The following is a 26,057-nucleotide window of genomic DNA, read 5'->3' as shown; positions in this document are numbered from 1 at the left end:
ATCCTTCTTCATTCTTCCCTCAACCCTTTATCTCCCTTCCTCAACCCTTTATCTCCCTTCATCCTTCCCTCAACCCTCCCTCCTCCCCCTTAACCCTCCCTCACCCTGACAAATGTGGTGGTCAGCCGGGCCTCCTTGTCACTATAGCGACACCTGACTCATATCTGGTCATCGCCACCACCACGAGCCCGCCTTCATGGCTCTAAGGCGGCCAGAAGGAGGGTGGGTGGTCTGGTGGGTGGCTGGGGGTGGTATGGTGGGTGGCAGGAATAGTGGATATTTGGGGTGGCGGTGGCGGGTAGCTGGTGGAGTTCTTATCTGGGGACGAGGGGGTGGCTGGGGTGGGTGGTGGGTGGCTGTGGTGGGTGGGTGGCTGGAGGAGGCGAATGGCTGGTCGCGAAACTTTCCGTGACCAGAAATTCTTTAGTATAAAAAAAATATATATCCGTATCGAAAGTCTCAAACTAAATTAAGTTAAAAGTTAAATTAACCCAACTTAACCCAACACCAAAACTACCTCACTTTTTTCCTTACTCTCAATTACACTTGTCCTGTTTTCCCCCCATTATATCTTACCCAGCAGTACCAAATGAACTTAAACAATCACAGTTCTGATTTTCTTGTAACGACAATGGCTTAACTTCTGCCATAATGGTTCATGTCTTTCCATCACCCACAATCATTCTGGTCCATTATTCAGTGTGAGGTAAACCTTAATTACTCCTAACTATATCAGGTAACAGGTAGGAAAGAATTTGTACACCTTATATCCACACCAACAAGTCAAGCCAGTCTCTCTCTCTCTCTCTCTCTCTCTCTCATGTCCATAATCTCATTTTTTTCCTTGTTTATTTTCCCCTATAATTACAACCTGTAGATTTTTATTATTGTTATTGTTGTGTTTGTTGTTAATGTTGTTGTTGTAGTGCTTGTTATTATTGTTATTGTTATGCTTATTGTTATTATTGTTGTTATTATATGCATCTATACACTGATCTCCTAAAATGTGATTGGTCAAGGAACGAGTATGTGTAGAGTAGGGCTACGTTTATGTTGTCATAGGCCTACACATGTTACAATTGCAGCAGCTTACAGAAAACAAACATTCTACGACACGGAATTGCCCAGTCGTTAAGGAGCGCTAAACCTGGTGACCTCATTACACTTCTCACTCACCGGGTCATCATTACCACCAAAAATTTATTAACTTTTTCCTTCATATTAATAAAATAAAAGTAATTCATTTAGTTTTCCTCCCACCCTTTTCCCTCTTCATTAACCCACTACTTAGTCCCCCATCATCATCATCATCATCATCACACATCCACTCTTTGTTCCCTCGACCCTCCTCCATCAGGCCGTGTGTGGGAGGGGGGGGGGAGCCAGGTGGTCTCTCGTGTAGGCAGCGTGGCAGAATAAGTGGCACTTCAGACGACTCGCTCTGCCCGGTGTTGTGGCCTTCCTCAGACCATCCCGATATTTCCACCTGACGGGAAATACGGTTCCTTCCCCTCCTCCTCCTGCTGCCACAACCACCACGATCTCCTCCTCTACTACAACCACCCCCCTTCTCTTCTTCCTCCTCCACCATCACTACCCATCCCTATATAGCATTTCCCTTCCCCCATCTCTCATACCGTACCACTGTGACTCATATATTTTTATCAATCTTCCGTTTCCAATTTCCCCCCTCCAATGTGAACCATCCCACTGTAGTCACCTCTCCTTCCCACACTCCTTCCATCTCCACAAGGACTTCGTAAACCAGTGTAGGTCCTCCTCGGGGTCCTTAATCACCTTACATAGTGGCCCCCTCAAATCACACCCTTCTTCCAGTCTCCACTTCATTCTCCAGACGACACTCCCACCTGAACTAATTCTCCTGTGGGGATTTTGTTTCCATGTTTACTTGCCTCACATGTATTACTACCTGGTGAGTCTCCTAGGCTCACCAGGTACTCTAAAAAGACAATAACACTTTTTATTTTTTGTTTACTCGATTACCATTATTAATTTCGATTACCTTCATTTCCTCTTCCCTTACATAAATGTTATGGGGAATCTTGAGTAATTAAGGTTAGGTTAGGTTAGGTGAAAGGTGATTATAAAACTTACCTTAACAATAACAACACCTGTCCACAACTTTAACCCCCACCATAATAAAACCTGTCCATACCTTTAACCCCCACCATAACAACACCTGTCCACAACTTTAACCTCCACCATATCAACACCTGTCCACACCTTTAACCCCCACCATAACAATACCTGTCTACACCTTTAACCTCTCAACCCAGATATTCTTTCCCTGCCAATCACGCTAGAATTTATGACCCGAGAGAGGGTGGTTAGAGGTCGAGGTCAAGGTCAAGTTCAAATTGGATGACCTCGCTCTTGGCAACTGTAATTTTGGGATCCTGTCTTTACTTCTCGCCAAAATTTTCATACAGATTGAAGAGAAGTTTTCGTTCTGCTTCCGATTTATTTCCGAGTAATGACCCATCGTTATGCTCTCTCTCTCTCTCTCTCTCTCTCTCTCTCTCTCTCTCTTTCTCTCTCACAATCCACAGCGAGAGTGACTGACAGGTTGGCATATATCTCAACCTGTTTTACCACAACCACCACTACCAACCACAACCACCACTCACTGCCATCAATACTACCACCACTCACAACCACCCTTTCACCACCACAACCACCACCACCACCCCTGAATGACTAACCATGCGCCCAGCCATATCTAAAATTAACCGAGTACACACACACACACACACACACACACACATATTAAACGATTGTGTAGTTGGTCCATGTAATGTTTCCCTTAATACAACTATATTTTGGTTGTGTGGTTCAGTTGGTAGTTTATTGTTGATGTTGTTCCCGTAAATTGTTTTATTAATACGGGTGGTCATAGGAAAAAAAAAAGAATAATTAATTGTTACTGGAAATTTAACTCTGCTTGTTTTGGGCTGATATCGTTGACCCTATTTTTAGATGAACCCATTTTTAATTGACCCCGTTTCTGATTGACTCCATTTCTGACTGACCCCATTTTAACTGACCCATATTTCTGGCTGACCCCTTTTTTAACTTACCCTATTTTTACCTGACCCAATTTTTACCTGACCCCATTTCTGACTGAATTACATTTGACTTCTGATCCTCAAGTACAATCGGGGTCAAAAATTTATTCTCGCCCAAAATGAAGCAGTATCGATCCCAAACGAGATACAACCGACAGTGTAAATCAGTTCGGAGACTCATTCCCCTGACTCAGCTTCACCACGGGGGTCGAACTTTTGACCTCGACTGTACATCATCCACCTAACCTAACCTAACCTAACCTAAAATTCAAAACCGATATATATGACACTAAAATATACAATCATGGTGATAGTGTATATGTATAGTGGTTGGATGATATATGTATAGTGGTTGGATGACACAGGTGGTTGATCAGAGTCTAGTTATTGGATGACACTTGAAGATAATATTAGAGCCAGCTTTGCAAAAATCTTCATAATGCGAGGAAGTTTATGCAGCTTAACATGACACAGTTCCCCCTCCGGCTATGGCTAATTACCAAGGGAAGGGGGAAAATATAGAGAGGGAAACACGAGGGAAATATTGAATTAAACGCGACACCTCAAGACCCTTAAATTAAGCCCTATGTACTCTTAGCAAAAGGTAAATGATACGATGGAGATATTAATATACATACAGATACACATATACACACACAGATGTACGCAAGCAAGCACACAGACTACCCTTTCACTCTCACCCCACCTCCCCCTCCTACGCACACACACACACACACACACACACACACACACACACACACACACACACACACACACACACACACACACACACACACACACACACACACACACACACACACACACACACACACACACACACATTCCTGGCATTCCATTCCGGACATGGGAACAAACACGTCTCTTTCCTCCCTCACCCCCACCCCACTCCCTGACAAAGAGCTCTGCCTCTCACCTCCCCTCACTTCCCCTTCTGGCCATAGAGCACATCCTTCCTCCTCCACCCCTCGCCCCCTTCCTCTACCATTCCAACCCCTCCCTCTCCTCCACCTCCCCACCACTCCACCACCCCTACCCCCTTCTTATCTTCTCCCCATCTCTATCCCTTCCCCCCCCATCAACACCTCCCCTTACCCTCCCCACCACTCACACCCCTTACCCCCCTTCCTATCTTCTCCCCATCTCTATCCCTTCCCCCCATCAACACCCCTTTACCCTCCACCCTCCTCCCTGCTCCTCCTACCCCTTCCTCCACAATCACCTCCTCCTCCCACCACCCCTTACCCTCCCCATCACCCCATAATAAGATAGCTCCCCCACCCTAATCCCTTGTTTCTCCCCACTAACACGATCTAACACGGAAACTCCCTGAAGCTACATTCCATTTGGCTCACTTGGCTAAGTCCGTCTTTTTTTATTGGATCTTCTGCGCCTCGTTCCTCCTCCTTTCCCTGATTTGCCACTTGATTTTTCCCTATTTTTTCTTGATTTCTCGATTTTTTCCTGATTTTCCCTAGTTTTTCTTGATTTTGTCGGATTTTATTCCCTTTCCCGATTTACCCTTTTTCCTGGTGTTATTTCCTTCTGATATTGCCCTTAATTTTTTTCGGATTTGTCCTTGATTTTTCTCTAACCCAATTATTATCTTTTTTCCTGCTGCATTTTTCAACCTATTTACATCTTCTTTACCTAGATCTTTCCCTGATATTTTCTTGGTTCTGTTTTGGTTTTTATGACAAATTTCCTTATATAATACATCGCATTTTCTCCCTAATTTCCTTAATAATAACCAATTTTCCTCAGCATTACTTTTAATTTTCCTTATTTTTCGTATTTTTTTTAACTGATTCCAATTTTTTCCATAGTTTCATTGATTTTTCCCTTAGTTCCCCCAATTTCACTCACCAATTATAACGCCCAATTTTACAAGCACTTAAAACAGCTGACAATTTACACGACCATAAAACAGTGACTAACTTTACACCCCATTGAAATAGTGTCCAACTTCACGCGTGGTTATATGTTTCCCAATTTCACAAGCAATAAACCACACACCAACACTACCACTACCAATTAAACCAGTGATTTACATTAACATAACGATAAACCAATTACACTGACAGCCAATTCTACAACCCCGATAAACCAATTACACTTATCGCCATTTCTACAACCCCTCTCACCACCACTTAATCCCTCTCACCACCACTACTACTTCCCTCTTTCTCTCACCACCACTACCACTTGCCCCCTCTCACCACCACTACTTCCCCCTCTCACTATCACCAGCACCACCAATTCCCCACTCACTACCACTTCACACTTCTTCCTCTCATTCCCACTCGCCCCTCTCACCACCACTCGCCCTACTGGTCTTGAATTTATCTCTATCTCTTCCCAAATCGCCAAAGACTGCGGCCATTTTGCCTCTTATGAATAGGTTCATTTAAGGGGGGGGGGCCGAGGGAAGAGGAAGGGGAAAGGGGTGGAGAGGGAAAGGAAGAGGGGAGGAAGGGGGAAGTGAAGAGGGGTGGAGATGAGAAGGTGGATAGGGAAGGGAGGAAGAAGAGAGCAAGGGGGAAGGAAGTGAGGAAGAGTCAGTGAAAGAGCAAAGAGATGATTTGGGAAAAGGGGAAGATGGTAGTACTGAAGAGAGAGAGAGAGAGAGAGAGAGAGAGAGAGAGAGAGAGAGAGAGAGCAGGGAAGTGATAATGGTAAGCAGACTACCACCAGCTGTGAAAGGCGTCTCCGTACATTAAGGAGATAAGATCCACAAGGCAGCGATGTTTAATTTCATATAACAGCAAGCTGGAAAAATTGTACACCGTGTGCCTTCTCTCCACCTGAGCCCGGCCGGAAGTGACGGTAAAACGCTATTAAACCCGACCATTGTAGGCGGAACACACTAAAGATACACTATGAGGGGGATAAACATAATGAAAATAAACACTAAGAATTAAGGGGGAAACCACTCGATGTGTGTGTATGTGTGTGTGTGTGTGTGTTGACTTTTGATTCTGTGACTTGGCCTTGACTGGTAATGGTGATGATTAATTGGTTATCCAGTAAAAAATTAATCCAGACAGACAGACAGACAAACAGACAGACAGACAGACAGACAAACAGACAGACAGGCAAGACAGACTCGATATGGCTTTGACGACTATACTCCTCAGCTAACAGTGGACGAGAGATAAAAGTGGCGAGCAACGTGTACAGCGACGGAGTTGTGTGAACAAGTCATCTGCGACGACCAGACTCCTACGTCCGGTTTCTCAATGATTCGTATGTTAATGTCTTTTCCCTTAATGGACCCGAGAGAACGCAGCCAATTACCAAGGAATCCCTGAAAAATACTTGAGCGTCATTCTGGCTGCCACCTCTGTCTTAGGTTAAGTGAGGAAGCCCCCCCCCCCTCACAGCCCCTCACCCCTCCAGCCCCTCACCTTCCCTCACATCACCACTCAGAAGGAACCACAGTGTACGGAACTTTGCAAATCTCGGCCTTTACCCAGAGAAACGTTGAGTCCGAAACAATGGTCAGTATATTCGCGTGGACTCGCCTCCCCTAACTCAAGCGTCAGCCACGTGTGTGAAGTGTTAGTGAGCCACTTGTGTGAAGTGTTAAAGAGTCAGCCACATGTATGAAGTGCTATAATCAGCCACATGTGTGAAGTGCTATAGTCAAGCACATGTGTGAAGTGCTAGAGTCAGCCACATGTGTGAAGTGCTTGAGTCAGCCACATGTGTGAAGTGCTTGAGTCAGCCACATGTGAACACCGCCAGCAAGTGCTCAGAGGCAGCTGCAATACCCGACATAAACAATGGTCTTCACATTAGCGGAGTGCGCGAGGGAGCCTGGCCTGATAAAGGAACATTATCACGATTAGTCCTCTTCACTCAGTCCACGGAGAGCGGTAAGAGGCCCTATGAGAGGAGAATGGTGAACCTCGAGGACGACGTCGTTGAGGGTGAGGGCTGATGGTGTGACGACCAGCACACTTACCAAGGATCACCCTCCACCCGCACCTAGTACACGGCTCCACTGTACAGTGTACACCATCACCACCACCACCACCTCCACCTAGTACACGGCTCCACTATACACCATCACCACCACCTAGTACACGGCTTCACTATACACCACCACCCACACCTAGTACACGGCTCCACTATACACCATCACCACCACCTCCACCTAGTACACGGCTTCACTACACACCACCACCCACACCCCGTAATACAGCAAGACTTCCACGGTTCTCACCTTGTGTTTGCGATCGCCTCCAGGTATTTGCTGTATATTGGTAAAAGCTTAACTCAAAAGCTGTCATATCCCATTTCATACAAGAGGGACCTGTCTCGAGCTCCCGTATGGCAGATTGGCTCTTTGGAATAGCAAGGACACAGATATGGTGACCTCTTCTCTCCATTACCTGTTGCTGTAACTTAAGGCTGTGTGGCAGTATAGGTGACATGACCCAAGAGCGGCTTTATGTAACGTGTCTCTAGGTGCAGCCACGCCGACCTAAGATGACCTTGAGGGAGAGGATACCCAGATAGTCTCTCTCTCTCTCTCTCTCTCTCTCTCTCCCCAAACCGTAAACGAAAGCGACAGAAGGTAATAGATAAACTACTAACAAGAGAAACACACAATAAACAAGGAAACGAGAGAACAACAGCTGCCCAGACGACCAACACAGCCACGAGAAGAAATACAGTTTTAGGGAAGAGAAGTTAAATATTTGTATTGTCTTATTGTAAAGGATATGAAGGAAATACGTAACGGGAAATACAAAACAATATACACAGAAGCTGACTGAAAATGTATGGTTATTATTTGATATAGTAAGAGACGTTTTATGGTAAATGTAGTAATAATCATGAAATAGTTATATAGTAATTATGATGAAATAAAAACATTAGCTATATCAATAAGGTAATCAAAAGAATGTTAATATCAGGAGAAATTTTCAATGATATAATAAAAAAATAAAAATAAATATAAATAATAAAAACATTCAGAAAACAATAAAATAACAAAAGCACAATGATAATAATAATAATAATAATAATAATAATAATAATAATAATAATAATAATGATAATAATAATAATAATTGAAAGAAGAAAGAAAATAAATAAAAAACTTCTAAGAAAAAATAATAACTTCACTTTAACGAGGCATAAAAGCTGGTTGAATCACTTGGAACGTGAAAGATGGGTGAATGAACCTGGACATAAAATATGGTTGGGCTAGCTGGGCTGGTTGAGTGTTGGCGGCGTGACAACCGCTTCCGGCAACTGTGAGGGAAGGGGAGGCTGGGAGTGCCACAATATCCACACAACACCACTACACTACCATTACTACACTACACTCACACTCCATTACAACCCACACCACCCAGGCGTCCCCACCACACCACACCATTCAGACTAACCTAACCTAACCTAACCTAACCTAACCTAACCTAACCTAACCTAACCTAACCTAACCATTTCGTTCATCCTCCTACACATCCACCTTGACCTAACTTCTTCAAAGAAATGCCAATCCAGTGTTTTCTTCTCTCTTTAAAAAAAAATTGGCTAATTTTTGTAAGATTTCTCCAAACTTGGAATTTCTATTTTTTACACAACTTAACTTTCCTCAATTTGCCTCAACATCAAGTTTTATATGTACATTTTTTTGGGGGGCTAGGGGGGGTGGGGGGGTGGGTATCGATTTATTCTTTTAATTTGTGTATAATTTTACAACAATTTTTCTCCAAGTTCTACCCCAAAAATTAAAATAAACAAAAAACATATTTACAGTTACCATCTATAAGTCTGGTACATACATACATACATATATTCATACATACATACATATATATACACATACATACATACATACATACATACATAACAACGAATTCCTGACGACGTTGCTGGTAAGTAAATAAATAAATAAATAAATATATAAATGGCAGCTGGACCCGACAATAGATGGGGCTGGCGATATATACCAACACACACACACACACACACACAACAAGAACAAGTGAACAAAGAACACAACAGATACGTTTAAACAAAGAACACAAAGAGAACAATAACATTCAGGACATTGCAACGACATAGGTGCACCAGCAGAGAACAACAACAACAACAACGAAAGAGAAGAGAAGAGAAGGGGAGGTGGAGGTAGGGGAAGGAGGTAGGGGAAGGAGGGTACAGGTAGGGGAAGGAGGCAGGTAGGGGAAGGAGGGTACAGGTATGGGAAGGAGGGAAGGGAAGGAGGAAGGAAGGAGGGTAGGGGACGGGGGTAAGGGAAGGGGGTAGGGAAAGAGAAATGGGGGTGGAGGAAGAGGAAGAGAAGGTGGGGGAGGGGAGGGGAGGGGGCAGTATAAGTAGCGGCTGGCTCTTGGGGCGAGGAATTATGCAGTAAAACGTAAGAAATTTCCCACTTTTGGCAGGTTACGCAGCTTCTTACCCACTACACACACACACACACACATACGCACACACACACATACGCACATACACGCACACACACACACACGCGCACACACACGCACACCCGCACACACGCACACGCACACCCGCACACACAGACTATTTCGCCCTATAAACCAATAGATAAAGACTACAGGTGGAAAAAATAGGGCATCCCAAGGTCACTAAACTGCAATGCGACATGAACCAATCCTGGCGCTCGGGGAAGAAATTCTGAGGAACGCGATGAACTAACTTCCCAAGGGATGGGGGAAATCTAGGCCAGGCAGCAGTTAATGCAGACCCACACTAAATTCATTCATCGCCCCCCCACCCTCTCCTACCTCCCTCTCCCAGCCTTCCCCTCACCCTCCCTTGCCTCTCCCTCCCCTACCTCCTTCCCTCACCATCCCCTCCCTCCGACCACGACAGTTTCTCCCCCACGTAACTCTTTTTTTCCCTTTCGGCCATCACCTCACGGGCGATGTGAAGGAGCGAGACGTCATAAAGCCGGGTTAAGGAGAGCAACCCTCGTTCACAGCTGCCGTAAGTGGTGCTTGCTTGCTCACAGGCTGTGGGAGTAGGAAGCCTGGCTCGGGTTATTTAATGTGCTCCTCAGATTATTAAATGATATTATTTGAGATAATTTTCTTCCTCCCCTTCTTCCACCTCCTCCTCCCCCTCCTTCTCCTCTTCTTTCCCGACGGTTAATAGGTTCATCTGATTAGGTCCACGAGTATCACTGTTGAGGCTTACTTAATACACGTGTACTTACATCCTGTGTGTGTGTGTGTGTGTGTACCATTATCATCGTGATGATATTCTACGTAATGGTACAGCTCGTGACACCAAAAGATAACGGTACACCTCGTGACATCACTGGCAGGGAAGGTACAGCGAGAGCCTAAGAAAGCCATCTTGTGGCAGGACCACAACAGTCAACAGCGTCTGGAGTGGATCTGCTACACCCATTACGTCTTTATAGCGTTCCACTTGCCTGTACCGACAATTTCTACGACATGCTGACTTGGCAGATTTACGTTCCGCGCCCTTGTTGTCACTTTGCCCACGCTCAAGTGGCGCTGACCTAAGCACAGCTATGGACTACATGACCACTATGACCAAGCACATGGCTCTCGTGAATAAGTTTCTTTCTATTATGGATATCTGGTAATAAGAGGTAAGAGCCTTAATGTGTGCATCACAGCCCTTAGTCAGACACACAAAGAACACAACAAAGTCGCAGGAGACAGGTAGTACCAGGTAGCCCAGGACGGGGCTACCCGTCACCGCCAAACAAATTGGAATAACTTCAGCATCACAAGAATCTCAGAATCATGTCAAGAGGCCTGGAAGGTGACGCAGGTGAAAGTTAAACATCTGCTTGGAGAGAAGTTTGGCATGCAAAGCATCTCTATTGACCGCCCCCCCCCACCACCCCCTCAGGCATTAAGAGCAGTCAGCCAAACCCTCGACCAATTTTCGCAAAGTTTACTCATTTCTGAGACTGAGAAGCAGTTCGTCGTGATGTAAAGGAGGTTAAAGGCACCGACATCCACGTCAGCGGTGACCTTTGCCTGGAAAGTGTTCATAGTCGAGAACTGCAGACGAGGAGACTGGCGAAAAAATGAAGCAGGAATAACCGGGGACGCTCATCCAACACTCAAGAAAGACACTTCAAAGATTTTGCAAATACGAGCGCCGTGCCACTCTCCCCTCCGACAGGATCTACAAGAGGCAGCGAGATGCCATCAGCAGCGGCACCCTTGATGCTTGAATTATATTCCTTGTCACCAAGAACACAGAGGAAGGTCAGGGAGGCTGCAGGGAAGACGCCAGAGCCAGCCAGGGAAGAGTCTGACCCATCCGCTGCTAACCTGGTAATTGCTGCCACGTCATCTTCCTCCCCTTCATCCTGCTCTTCCTCCCCTTCCCCTTCCTCCTCTAACATATCCGTCCCTGGCAGTGGTCACTTGGCAACGTCTACTCCACCATTCACTCTCCGCCGTGACCTTTACAACACCCACCACCTCAACAGTACATCAAGGGAAAACAACAACAGCAAGACGCCAACAGAATGAACAGCCTGTTTAACTAAGTCTTACCAAAACAGTGATAATATTTCGTTAATAACACAGACAATATATATTAAAATGATGAAACAGAACTCGTATTGTTACCTGTTAATCAACTAGACACATTCATCCTACCAACAATCATACAATCTACCTACAGCTGACACCAACACACATCTATTATTTACACCCAGAGACCATCAACACAACAACTCTCATCAGGAAAAAACAAGAATAATAGTGACTTAAGGAATTTCACCCAACAGACACAGACTAGTCCCCCAGCGGCGTGGTGGGTGACTGGTGGGTGTATTGGAGCACAACATGACCAAGAACTGTTTATATGTTGTTGGTCTCATCATAGTGTGTTTAGTTCGGTATATACACTCACTTTTACCACACAATGACGTACGTGTGTGTGTGTGTGTGTGTGTGTGTGTGTGTGTAAGAGAGGTGGTGTCAGGGAATGCCAGTATAAGCGCCATATAAATTACCGATTTTGATGCTTACTTAACCACGCTTCCTACCTCTCTCTTCCGTCCCTCTCTCCCACTCCTCTCTATCTCAGTTCATTTTACCCCTCATCACTCACTCACTCACTCATCACTCACTCACTCACTCACTCATCACTCATCACTCACTCACTGACTCACTCATCACTCACTCACTCACTCACTCATCACTCACTCACTCACTCACTCACTCACTCACAGCCATTTTTGTTATTGCCCTCTTCCTCACCTCCCCTCTCACTTACTCTCACTTAACTTCCCCCTCGCTCACTTGCCCTCTCAGTCATTCGCCCTCTCACTATCACTATAACATCATCATCACCACAACATCGCCAGTCACCACAACATCCATCATAACTACCTTATCAATTCAGGCCACGCCCACCAACAACCCTCCCCACCACGCCCACCATCAATCCTCTCCACCACGCCCACGCCTGTATGAAGGTGACAGCTGTAGGAAGGGCTGGGAATTGACCACGTGAAGGTGGGCGTGTCGTCACCCTTCTGACAGTGACGCGGTGATGATGCTGTCTTCTCTCTAAAACTCCACCGTTCTCTCGCCACCCTTGCCTCTTATCCTCTTTCTCTCCCCCTCGCTCTTTTCTTTTTCTAACACCTTGCTCTCTTCTCATCTACCCCTCCCACTCATCATTTTCTACTCTCTCACGCGCGGCTCATTCTCTCCCTCTTCCCACCATCATGCCTCCACACCACCAGGAGGAGGAGAAAGAGGAGGAAGAGCAAAAATAAGAAGGAAGAGGAAGAAAAAGGAGGGAGAGAAAGAGGAGGAGAGAATAAGAATAAGAAAGAAACAGAAAGTGAAAGGTGAGGGAAGGGAATTAAGTGAATATAATTAAGAATGTGGTAGCGGTAGGTACAGGTAAGAGAGTCTCAGGTAATGTGGCTACTAATGGCAGAACAAGTTGAGGCACCTGGGAACAATTGCCAAGAAACAAACCCAAAACAACGAGAGAACAAGAGTGGCGAGTTGAACAATAAAATAAAGAATGAAACACAGGAAGAATAATAAAAATATAAATAAAGAAAGAAAGAATTAGAGAAAGTAATAAAATAAAGAAAAAAAAGAAAGAAAGAAAATAAAGGAATGAAGGAAGGAAAACAATAATGAACAATAAAAAAAGAACAAAAGCAAATTGAAGAACATTTATAACTCGTGTGTGTGTGTGTGTGTGTGTGTGTGAGTGTGTGTGTGTGTGTGTGTGCGTAAGCCGTAAGAGATGGACAGTGACAGTGAATGAGCCGCGGAGGACCAAGGCAGTTTAGTGAGGTTGTGGAGGTGGATAGATGTTGTATTTATACAGTATACAACACCTGGTGAAGAGGATGTGGATGATATAATGTATTAGTACGCTTTTAGGTGTAGGGAGGGAGGTGAGGATGTAAGAGGGAGGAGGTGGGATAGGAGAGGGAGGGGAGGGGTTGGTGTAGGGAGGGGATATGGTGAAGGGGGAGGGAGGTATGGTGAAGGGGGAGGGAAGGGCGTAGGAAGGAGTCGAGGGTATAAGAGGGAAGGGTAGGGGATGCAGGGGGGGTGGAGGTGAGGATGTAGGAGGGATGTGCAAGAGTAGGAGGCGAGGTAGCGGTGTGTAATCCTAATGGTAAGGAACACGATCACTGGTCCAGCCACACACCACCACACGGAAATAGATAGGAGGGACGATAACGATAACAAACGAGTACAAAATGAAACGTAATGGAAAGTTAATGAAGGTACATTAACACTAACTCAGAAGAAGGTAATCATCTCTATACCATAAAGATTTTTTTTACGTTAGGAGAAAAATTTAACCCGAAGTAATAAAAAAAAAAACTTCGATGATAAAATATAACTGTCGAAGCGATTAGGTAAAAGTTGTGAAGATCGTAACAAGGTGATGAGAGTTTGATCAATAGTTCGAGGTAATGAGAAGAAAATTGAGCCTACAATCAGCGGAGAGGTGAAAAAAAAAAATAATACCCCCAAATTCTTTACGTTATAAATCAGGAGTTGTTCGCTCTTTTACGTATCATTAGGGAGGAGTATTAGCGGAGTAAGAGGCGATGACTGTACTCACTCCTAACTCCACCACCATGACACGTAACACACACTAGAGTACTTATAAACCCATTACCACCCTCCTCCTCAAAAATATACTGTATACACCTAAACACTGAAATATAAAAAGGGTGTGTAAGTATTTAGTAGGGGTAGGGGGTGATAGGGGGGGGGGTAGGGGAGGGTAGAGTGTGAGGAGAGAGAGAAGAGGGGAGAGAAGAGGGAGGGAAGGAGGTGAGGTGGGGAGAGAGGGGTAGACACTGAACACGACTAAGAACTAATTGGGGAGTTAACTGCGTGCTGGGCTGCCATGATTACGACACACACACACACAGACACACACACACACACACACACACACAGTTAACCTAACATTTTCGTGACTGTATTTTGGGGTGAGAGGAGACGTGAGGAGAGTGGAGAAGCGGAGGATATGAATAGAAGGGAGGTGGATAATGATGGGGGAAGAGGGGAGTGAGAGAGATAATGAGAGAGAAGGAAGAAGAGGATTAAGAGGAGGAGGAATGAGAGAAGGGGGAAGAGGATATGAAGGAGGAGGAGTAGGACTAGTATGGGAAGGAAGAGTAGTAAGAGTAAGAGGAGGAGGAGGAGGAGGAAAGGGAGAGGTAGGGTGAAGAGAATTAAGGAAGAGGAGGAGGAGGAAGAGAAGGATTAAGGGATTAAGAGGAGGAGGACAACGAGAATGAGAATAAATGTTAGGGAAGAAATTATGAAAAAAGAAGATAAACTCGTATCCTACTTTGGTTGCACCCTAGTTCATCATGGCCTTGGGTCCTTGTGGACATGGATCCTGGTGGCCACACACACACACACACACACACACACACACACACACACACCCTCGATTCTCCACTAAACCTCTAAATGGAGCAAAATATAAACAGACGGACAGACGGACGGACATAGACGGACAGACTGACGGGCAAAGACGGTCACGGACAGCCTGACAGCTACCAATGATAGACCAAGCTGTAATTCGGTCAACGGCATCACAAACTTAGCAGACTGTGAGCGCTGAAAAAACTTCCCCGTACCCAGATGAAAATGATTCAATTTCTGTCGTATGGAGATCGTGGAGGATGAGGAGGAGGAGGAGGAGGAGGAGGAGGAGGAGGAGGAGGAGGAGGAGGAGGAGGTAGAAAGAAGAAAGAAGAGGAGGATAAGAAACAGACACACTCTACTGTATGTCTGTTACTCTGGATGACAGCCAACACCCATCACGTCTCCCTCACATGTAAAACTCACATATAGCATAGCATAGGTAAGGTTAGGTTAGGTAAGGTAAGGTAAGGTAAGGTAAGGTAAGGTAAGGATAATTCACCAACTACTTCTATCACAGTAATTATACGGTACTACGACAGTGAAGCAAGACAAATAAAAAAAGGTTAGAGGTTAAGTTATACACACCATCTTATGTTCCTCTGAGACGACTGTGTGTATAATGGCAGGCAAAACAAAACACCTCGTCATCAAGGTAGGCGTGTGTGTGGACGTCTCGGTACCAAATAACTCACATGGAACCTCGTCAAGGGCCTGTTAAGACATGTAAACAACCACAATCTAGCCTCCCATAAGAACTAACTGGGATCCAACTCGATACTATGAATGGGATATGTATGTATGTATGTATGTATGTATGTATGTATGTATGTATGTGAACGGCCTCACCAACACATACACACACACACCTTCATTTGCTGTCCATTGTGTGTTGTGTTGTGATCTCCCCCTACCACCATCACTACCACCACTATCACTACCACCATCACCACCACCACTACTATCACCATCACCACCAGCATAAGCTTTATCCCTGACGTTCATTACAACACACTAACATACATTAAGGAGTCAACACATACATACATACATACATAGATACATACATACACACACATACATACATACATACATACATACATACATACATACATACATACATACATATACATACTAAACAGCTATATTTATACACGTATATTATATCCAGCCCACCACAACAATCTCCACCCCTCTCCTCTTCACCACCCTCACCCTATGCCATGGCCTCCGGGGGTGGGCCGGGTCATATTTTGGGCCAGGATGTAGCTGGCCTTGCCGTGTGTATCCCGATTTCGTATTTATTATGGCACTGGTATTTTCCGATCTGCCTCAAGGAAACCTCCACGGTAAATAGGTTTTTTCCTGTGGGTGGGTGGCTGCCTGGCCTCGCTGGCGGCCTCTGATAAACAGCCGTGTGCTTCCACTACCTCCTGGCCCTTAGAACCAATAGTGGCCCCAGCTCCTGCACTGATACCTGGCCACAAGAACAACAATCACGAGAGATAGAGCCGCCTGCCCCCCTGAGTCTACGAGATTTTGTGAAATTTTCCACCTAACTGGACGCATAAGAGGATGAATCAACAGTAACTTGCTCACTTAACTAAAGATACAAAAATAGATGCCAAGAGGATTTCAAAATGTCACTGCTACTGAGCTATAAGTACTTACCTTCCCTGACCTTCAGTTGAGGAAAAAATACTGTGATAATGTTTGAGAGTCAGCAGTCAGCAGAGCCGCCCCTGACCTCCCACTTCCACGTTATTTGTTGGCTGTAACTACACTCTAGGATTTATAACCCGTCCTGCCCCGCCCTCCTGCCTCTGCCCCGCCCCCGCCCCTGCCCCCGCCCCCGTGTTTATTCACGTTATGTTCGTTTATATTGTTCACGTCTCGTACAACAGACCAAACACCGACAAACACCAATTAAATTAAGTATGCATATATATTTAATACGCTATACATACATTTTTCCGATTATATGGTAGGTTTTACACCGATTTTATCAAAGATTTGCAAAGTGGCACAAAAATCCTTCCTCTTCAAGTGTTCTCCGTTGCCCTCCAGGGGTTGAGAAGACAACGGTGATGCGACCTTACCTGTGCCCAACACACTGCAGGAACCACAAAATATACCCGTTCAATTTTAATAAATTTGGGAGGAGTGTCAATTAGTGCTGCATTTCCATCATCTCTCCAGAACCTCGAGCGAACAGTGAAGGAAGAGGAGAAACACGTAGGAGGAGGAGGAGGAGGGTCGTGGTGGGCGGGCAAGAGGCTGGGTGAGTGAGTGGCTTAGTAGTGGAAGGTATCACCATTTGTCAAGGGAGATTACTAACTAATATGATGCGGTGTACACTGGCTTACTGCAGCTCACTGTCTGATTCCTTGTGTGCGTGTGTGTTTGAGTGTGTGTGTGTGAGGTCTGTACTATATAGAGAACTAGCGGAGGTATTTAGGAGATAGGCCACCCGCACCTCCCTACCATATTTCAGCTTTATATCGCCCAAACTGTAGAAATACATAATGAACGTACACAAGCAATTCCCCGGCTGGTGGTGTAGTGGTGGTGTGTGTGAGCGTTATTGTGTGACGTAATGAAACCTTTAGTGGGGAGCCTTGTGTTAATACCTTCCACACTTAACACACAGACGTTGATCACTGCCAACCACACGAGAGACTCAGCAGGTACGGTAGTTCATCTGTGTTCCTCAATGTTCGTGTCATTTAACTCCTCATGCGGTGACTTCAAGGGGTGGAGAGGCGAGGACTGCCACTCCGCCTAGCGTCTTTAATGGTGGTCTGGACAGCTTCAATTACGTACACCATACAGCCACGGTCTCTCGGGTCATGTCTGTACACCCTACCAGGTTACGAGATGAATTTCTGTAGTTATAAAAAAAATCCTTAATAAATTATAAACTTCGGAAAGTGACTAATTTTCCAAGTCTGTCGATACTTTAAGGTGGTTACTGCGCTTGTCTTATGTAACAGCAGATGTCAAAGGTCTATCTGTAATGTTACTGTCGGCTGCTTCAAGACTTCAATCCTAGTAAAAAAAAAAAAGGTATTTCAAACAAAAACATCTATCCATCAGAGGAAAAATATATCAGTGACACGTATCCCTCCTCTCCTCATCGAGTTGAAAATTTTATGAACTCTGGAAACTTTTGCAACAAGGAATTCCAGGTGGAGGAATTGAGTGCACCTGTACGTACCTGCCAGGCGTCCTGGCTGAAGGGGAGCAACACCACCACTACCACCACACCCCTCCCTTACACCTACCTCACACTCTCACCTCCCCTGTCATACTGACCACTGTACATACACTCACACATGACACTGTACACACACATCACCACACTACACATAATCATACTTCATGACACTATAATGGTTGCCCCTCGTGTAAGGAGGATGGCCGGCCCAAGGGCCATCTAGGCGTGAGTCTGTTTAAGGTGTAGAAGCTGTCGCCAACACAACAACCACACCCTGAGTTAACGAGTTACCTGACTCAGTGTCAAGGGATAGTCCAAGAAGACCGGACAACTCGCCAACTGCACTGGATAACCATTACCCCAGAATACACACATCACCACACTGTACACACACACATCACCACACTGTACACACATCACCACACTGTACACGCACATCACCACACTGTACACGCACATCACACCACACGCACACCACACTGCACACACACCACACCGTACACACACACTCACCACACCGTACACACATCACCACACTGTACACACGCACATCACCACACTGTACACACGCACATCACCACGACTGTACACACACACACACATCACCACACTGTACACACACACATCACACCAGCCACACACACACATCACCACACTGTACACACACACACATCACCACACTGTACACACACACATCACCACACTGTACACACACATCACCACACTGTACACACACACATCACCACACTGTACACACACATCACCACACTGTACACACACACATCACCACCTCACCCTACCCATCCCTCTCTCTTTCCTATCCTACACATTCCTCTCTTCTCCTCTTCCATTCCCTCCTCTCCTCTCCCCTTCCTCTTCACGCTTTCTTCTTGTGGCAAAGAGGGCAAAAGGTCAACGGAGGATGGGGAGGAGGATGAAACAGAAGAAGAGGAGGGGAGGGGGGGGGGAGGAGGGGAGGGGAGGGGGGCTTTATGTAAACAAAACCCCTGATTACGCTAACCTGTAGAATGAACCGATTTTGTATAATTGCCAGATCTTTTAAGTCTGTCTGTCTGTCTGTCTGTCTGTTTCTTCCTGTGTCTGTCTATCTGTCTCTTTCTCTCTGTCTTCCTTTGTCTGTCTGTCTCTCTCTCATCATCATCATCATCACCTATCATCATCACCATCAAATTTCATCACCATCACCACAACCGTACACTCTCACCCTTTCATTTATTCCTCCCATTGTAACCATCAACAGCCAAATCCCCCAAAATCCCCGTTAAATCCAACCAGTTACATTAATCCCCTTAGCTGCATAAATCCTCTTGGTTATATAAATCCTCCTCCCCTAGTAAGGATATTAATCTCTTCCTTACATAGCACATTAATTCCGCCTCTCTCTGCAGTATATTAATCCACCCACCAACACATTAATCTCCTCCTCAGCAGTACATTAATCTCCCCAGCAGCACATTAATCTCCCCAGCAGCACATTAATCCCCCCAGCAGCACATTAATCCCCCCAGCAGCACATTAATCCCCCCAGCAGCACATTAATCCCCCCAGCAGCACACACTCCCCCAGCAGCACACACCTCCCCAGCAGCACACAATCCCCAGCAGCACACACACACCCCCAGCAGCACACATCCCCGGCAGCACATTAATCTCCCCAGCAGCATTAACCCCAGCAGCAATCCCCCCAGCAGCACATTAATCCCCAGCAGCACATTAATCCCCCAGCAGAGCGGAAGCGGTAGCAGGCAACGTCGGGCAGGTCACTGTCATGCAGCGCAGCAACCTTGTGTACTATTGATTTTTACCTCAGTTGTGTCATGCCGGGTGAGTGGTGTCATGCAGTAGTCAGGGGTGTCATGAGGGAATCAGTGGTGTCATGCGGTAGTCAGGGGTGTTATGCGGTAGTCAGTGGTGTCATGCGGTAGTCAGTGGTGACATGCGGTAGTCAGTGGTGGCATATGGTAGTTAGGGGTGTCATGAGGGAATCAGTGATGTCATGAGGTAGTCAGGGGTGTCATGAAGGAATCAATGGTGTCACACGGTAGTCAGGGGTGTCATGCCGGGTAAGTGGTGTCATACCAGGTGTGTGGTGTCATGCGGCAGTCAGGGGTGCCATAAAGAAATCAGTGGTGTCATGCCGGGTGAGTGGTGTCATGCGGTGGTTAGGGGTGTCATGCGGTGGTCAGGTACACCCCCCCCCCTCCACACACACACTAACAACATTTAAACAAAGGAGCCGCTGCCAACATACAACACTTCATAGCCTTAATGTATATTCCGTTACCAGTTAATCTATTTTTCACAGTAGCAGAAACTTTCCAGGTGGTGATAGTTGATGCCAAGTGGTGATAGGTGGTGCCGGGTGGTGATAGGTGGGGCCGGGTGGTGATAGGTGGGGCCGGGTGGTGATAGGTGGTGCCGGGTGGTGATAGGTGGGGCCGGGTGGTGATAGGTGGTGCCGGGTGGTGATAGGTGGGTGATAGGTGGGGCCAGGTGGTGATAGGTGTTACTGCAGTGATAGGTGGTGATGGTAGACTGGTGGTGATAGGTGGTGCCTGGTGGTGTTAAGGGTGCCAGGTGGTGATAGGTCGTGCTTGGTGGTGATAGGTGGTGCCTGGTGGTGATAGGTAGTGTCGCAAATTTTATTCCAAGATCGCCAGATTTATTCTCATGATAGACAATTTCATTCTTTATATATTGGCAGTTGTTTTTAAGACACCCAATAGTCATATTCACCACTAACACCATCACCACCACACACACACCACCAGCACCATCGCCACAAACATCACCACCACCAGGAATATCACCCCCACCACTAACATCACCACACTCACCACAAACATCACCACCCTCACCACAAACATCACCACCCTCACCACAAACATCACCACCCTCACCACAACTATCATCACCACCCTCTCTCCCATACATAACAAAGATGACCAGATAATCATTATAAGCTGCCTTAGTGAGTGAATCGGTCAGTCAAGATTAAGTAGTCCCGGATCAGTCTGACCTAACTGAAATCTATCTGGCCAAGGGAAGGGGAAAAATACCTGGACACCTGAATAATAAATCACTCCAATTTATTTTTACCTGATGATTAAACACCCTAATGCTACCTGGGGCGGGGGAGGGGGTTAGGTTAGGTTAGTGTGACGCTGGTTACTCAATGTCACGTCATCAAAACAACCTATGTGGCGGACTGTGGGCCTAAAACAGCAAGAGAAGCTCCCATGGCCGAGGAAAACTGCGACCATCACTTAGTTCGAATCTCTCATTAAACCTGACATGTTATACAGGTAATCACAGGACCAACACGACTTACACACGAGTAGTTTATATTTATCTAAGCAATCAACGACTGACGCTCACAATAACCCGAGAAGGAAAGTAAGATTCTTTTTCCCCCCGCAGTGTTGAAATGACCAGCAATTACCGTATAGTTTAGCTCGTAATCCCACCGTAAATCTTAATACTGATTATTTACACTGTGCTTTAGTTTACCTAACCCCTGAGATTTCTTTTACAGGTAAAAGTTTACACCACGACCCATTATCCGGTCGTTCATTTACTTGAGGTGACTGGGAGAGAAGTGGTGGAGACACTCACCTGTCACCTCGGTAAAGATAAGTGTGAGGAGAAGTAAGTTGTTATGGCCTCTGGCTAGTAGGTGGCGGTAAACAGTGTAAGTTAGTGGTCAGCTGGAGGGAGGTGGTGATGACTCCACAGCCTAAGAGGTGGCACCAGCACCTCCAGCCAGCGGTGGGGGTAGAGGAGACCCTGACCAGGAGGTGGCACCAACACCTCCAGTTAGTGGCCAGCCGGGGATTGGCACGCGAGGTGTTGCTCCATCCCCTTTATCATGCTCACCACCTCCTCTGTAACGCCTCCCTCCATCCCCCTCCAGAGCTCCCTCCCTCCCTCCCTCATTCCCCTCCCTCCAATGCCTGCTGCTGCCCTCCTCCTCCTCCTCCTCCTCCTCCTGCTTCTCATGCTGTTTCTATTCTACCACCACCTTCCTCCTCTCCTCACCCTTTCCTCATTCTTCTCTCCTGCCTTTCAAGTTACTGCTTGTGCTGGTGTTGCTGTACATTAAAGTACATTATTACTACACTGTACTACAACTACAAAAACACCTGCCACTACTACTGCTACTAACTTCTACAGCAGCTACTACTAACAATACTGCTCTTACGTGTGGTGTAGTTCTTGGCTCTGTTAACACTACCGCCGCTACAGCTTAAGTGCTACAGAGAACATATTTTCTTACTGGTGGCTGTAAATAACGTCACTTGGCGAGTTGGGTGGTGTTGGAGGGAACTCGTATTATTGTTGGTGACGGCGATGGTGTTGGTGACGGGGTTATTGTTGGTCTGAAGGTTGTTGGTGCTGCTGTTGGTGACGAAGCCTTTAATACTGTGGGTGATTGTACAGTATTTGTGATGGTAGTGTTGTGTTGGTGTAGTACAAGGGGAGTATTCGTAGCATTGTGTTCGTTGTGGAGATGGCGACACTGCTACTACACTACAACAACAACTACTACAACTACTACTACTACTACTACTACAACAACTAATACTACTACAGCAACTACTACTACCAATACAGCAAATACAACAACAACAACAACACTATAAGAACAACAAAAACTACAGCAACAACAACAACTACTACTACTACTGCTACTACTACTACTACTACTACCACTACTACCACTACTGTCGGCGGCACACGTGGTAAGGACGGTAAGAAGCGCAATAACGTGTGAGTGAGGTAAATAACAATGACACAATTTCCACAAACTGTTGCTGGTGATAGAGGTGATGGTGATAGTGTCTGCTGTGGTGATGGTGTTTGTCGTGGTGATGGTGATAGTGTCTGCTGTGGTGATGGTGTTTGTCGTGGTGATGGTGATAGTGTCTGCTGTGGTGATGGTGTTTGTCGTGGTGATGGTGATAGTGTCTGCTGTGGTGATGGTGTTTGTCGTGGTGATGGTGTTTGTCGTGGTGATGGTGATAGTGTCTGCTGTGGTGATGGTGTTTGTCGTGGTGATGGTGATGGTGTCTGCTGTGGTGATGGTGTTTGTCGTGGTGATGGTGATAGTGTCTGCTGTGGTGATGGTGTTTGTCGTGGTGATGGTGATAGTGTCTGTCGTGGTGATGGTGTCTTTCGTGGTGTTGATGATGATAATGGTGTTTGATTCTGTCGTGTTGATGGTGTATGTTGTGATGATGGCGTCTGTCATGGTGTTGGTGATGATAATGGTGTCTCTCGTGGTGATGGTGATGATAATGGTGTCTGTCGTGGTGATGGTGTCTGTTCTGGTGTTGGCGATGGTGTCTGTCATGGTGTTGGTGATGGTAATGGTGTTTGCCTGTCTTGGTGATGGTGTCTGATGTGATGTACTTTCCTGTACAAATATTCCAGCTATATCATTGAACAGACTCCTCGCGGCACACAGCCAATAGTCAACGCCCACCACGGGAGAACTGCGTAGTAGTGTGTGTGTGTGTGTGTGTGTGTGTGTGTGTGTGACGGAGCCAACAACATGTGAGAATAAACCTCGGCCTCTCTCCCCTCATGAAGCCTCAGGAGAAATACTTACCTGCGTCAGATGTGTCACACGGGGTGTCTCCAGGGGAGGAGGTGGCCCTATAGGGACTTGGGGCTCCCTGTTCGAATACGACTCTGGAGATGAGGAGGTCCAAGCGTGACCTGGATACCTGCTGGTCGGGGGGGGAGGGAGGGGCATAGAGAGACTTAAGCTCCCTATTAAATGCCTCTGGTAGCGGAGCTGTCTTAGAACCACTTAGGGTACCTGGTTATCTCTCCTGGGAAGTGGGGACAACCTAGAGAGTATTAGCCTCTCAAATGGTTACCTAAACATACGTAAGTATCGTAGAAAGGACTTACCTGAGGCAGTGGCTCCCCGTTGGGCGCCTCTGGAGGGGGTAGCGGCTGGGGCGGGGAGTAGCGGTGGAGGGGCGGGCGGGCGGCCTGGCCGGTGGGCACATCAAGGGAGCGCACCAGAGAAGTGATGTCATTGCGGCCCTCGGAAGAGCGGCACATGGTGCACAGGGAGTCGTACCTCCGACTCTGCTCCAGTGCCTGGTGGTGGAGGGCAGTAGGTGAGTCAGTGGCGGGGATGGAGGGCAGTAGGTGAGCCAGAGGTGGTGATGGGGAGTAGAAGTTAGTGGAGGGTAGGGTATGAGGTGGTGGAGGGAAGCAGGTAAAACACACGTAGACAGGCAAGGTTGACAAGAGAGGTGAAGGGGTTTGTAATATGAAACTTTGAGTAAGAGTTGAGAAACATACTCCCTTTCTCTCACCTCACTTTATCTCTCACTCTTTATTACGCTCAATATAGCGGGAAACACACTAAATAGGGGTACAGTAGTCCACATTGAAATATGTGATCCATCCTCCCTGGAAATATTCGATTTTTATATTTACTTTAAAAAAAAAACCTTATAACACGGAGACCCTTCTGAGGTTGTAGCCTTTTGCTGCCAGCTCGCTGTTGTCGTGTGGCCCCCTACTTCCCCACACTCCAGGACTAACTCCAGATTGACACTCTACAGGTGGAGGTCACCGTCGGGGACACCGCCCAGGTGGAGGTCACCGTCGGGGACACTGCCCAGGTAGAGGTCACCGACGGGGACACTGCCCAGGTGGAGGTCACCGTCGGGGACACTGCCCAGGTAGAGGTCACAGTCGTAAGAACACGGAAGAGGGTTGAGGACCCCCAAAGACTGCCGCCAACAGCTCCTCGTTATGGATCATGTTGGCCGCGTGAAGAATGTTAAAACAATGGAAGTGATGGTTGAATGTTAATTTGTTTTATTTTTCAGTAAACTAAAAATAAAACTTATTCTCTTATTATTTACATAATTACTCCACAAAAATGTTTATAAAAGAACTCTTGCATACAACTCTAACTGCACTTACTTATATCACATATATTGTGGACTTCTGACACCTGGGTACAACACTTTAGCCACAAAGGAAAGAACTGGGCCGTGGAGGAGCTAAGTACCCTACCGGGGCCTAGACGAAGGAGGAGGGAGAAGGAAACAAGACCAAAGGAACAGAGCGAACGATCCCCTATCACCATCATCATCCACTACTAGAGAAGAGTCTCTCTCTCTCTCTCGTTTACCATTCAGGCTTCGCTCAACCACTAGTCCTTCGAGTTGAGCAGATCAAGATGGGAGAAGGGAAGGGAGAGAAGAAATGGCGAGAAAGGTGAGGAAGGAGGGTGAGAAGGGGGAGAAGGAGGGTGAGAAGGGGGAAAGGAGAAAGTGAGGGGAAAAAGGAATGGAGAAAGAGTGAAGGGGAAGGAGGGAAAAATGGATAAGGGGTAAACGAAGTGGAAAGAAAAGAGGGAAAGGGGAAAAGAAAGAACGGGGGGAAGAGGAGGAAAAGGGGAGGGACACATCATAGTCAAAGGGGGGGGGGTGTGATCGTAACTACCACAAGGCATCGTAGCGACAGTGACAGGAGGGTAACCACGTCACCTTTATATATATATATATATATATATATATATATATATATATATATATATATATATATATATATATATATATATATATATATATATATATATATATCCGAGGGAGTCGTTATGCGAATACGGATCATTAAACAGTTGAGGCGTCGTTGGTATGCTGGGTCGTTCGCTAAACAGTGGGAGGTCGTTGGTGGGTCGTTTGTTTAATAGTGAGGCGTGGGCTGGGTCGTTCGTTAATCAGTGAAGTGTCTTGGATCTTTCGTTAAAAAGTGA

At 46.2% G+C, this 26,057-nt stretch overlaps 1 protein-coding gene across 16 annotated transcripts in view; it reads right to left on the bottom strand.

Annotated features, from left to right (window-relative positions):
- Positions 1–26,057, bottom strand: part of LOC121865428 (SH3 and cysteine-rich domain-containing protein 3-like) — a 253,540-nt gene that overhangs the window by 209,619 nt on the left and 17,864 nt on the right. For all 16 annotated transcript variants that reach the window (XM_042364812.1, XM_042364814.1, XM_042364823.1 and 13 more), the window contains exon 5: positions 24,185–24,379. In XM_042364812.1, the coding sequence (XP_042220746.1) occupies positions 24,185–24,379 (195 nt within the window). The remainder of the gene's footprint in view (positions 1–24,184; positions 24,380–26,057) is intronic.

Source organism: Homarus americanus, unplaced genomic scaffold (genome assembly GCF_018991925.1).
Source record: "Homarus americanus isolate GMGI-L3 unplaced genomic scaffold, GMGI_Hamer_2.0 scaffold25483, whole genome shotgun sequence".
NCBI classification, from domain to species: Eukaryota; Metazoa; Arthropoda; class Malacostraca; order Decapoda; family Nephropidae; genus Homarus; species Homarus americanus.
This window is presented reverse-complemented; position numbering and strand designations above follow the sequence as displayed.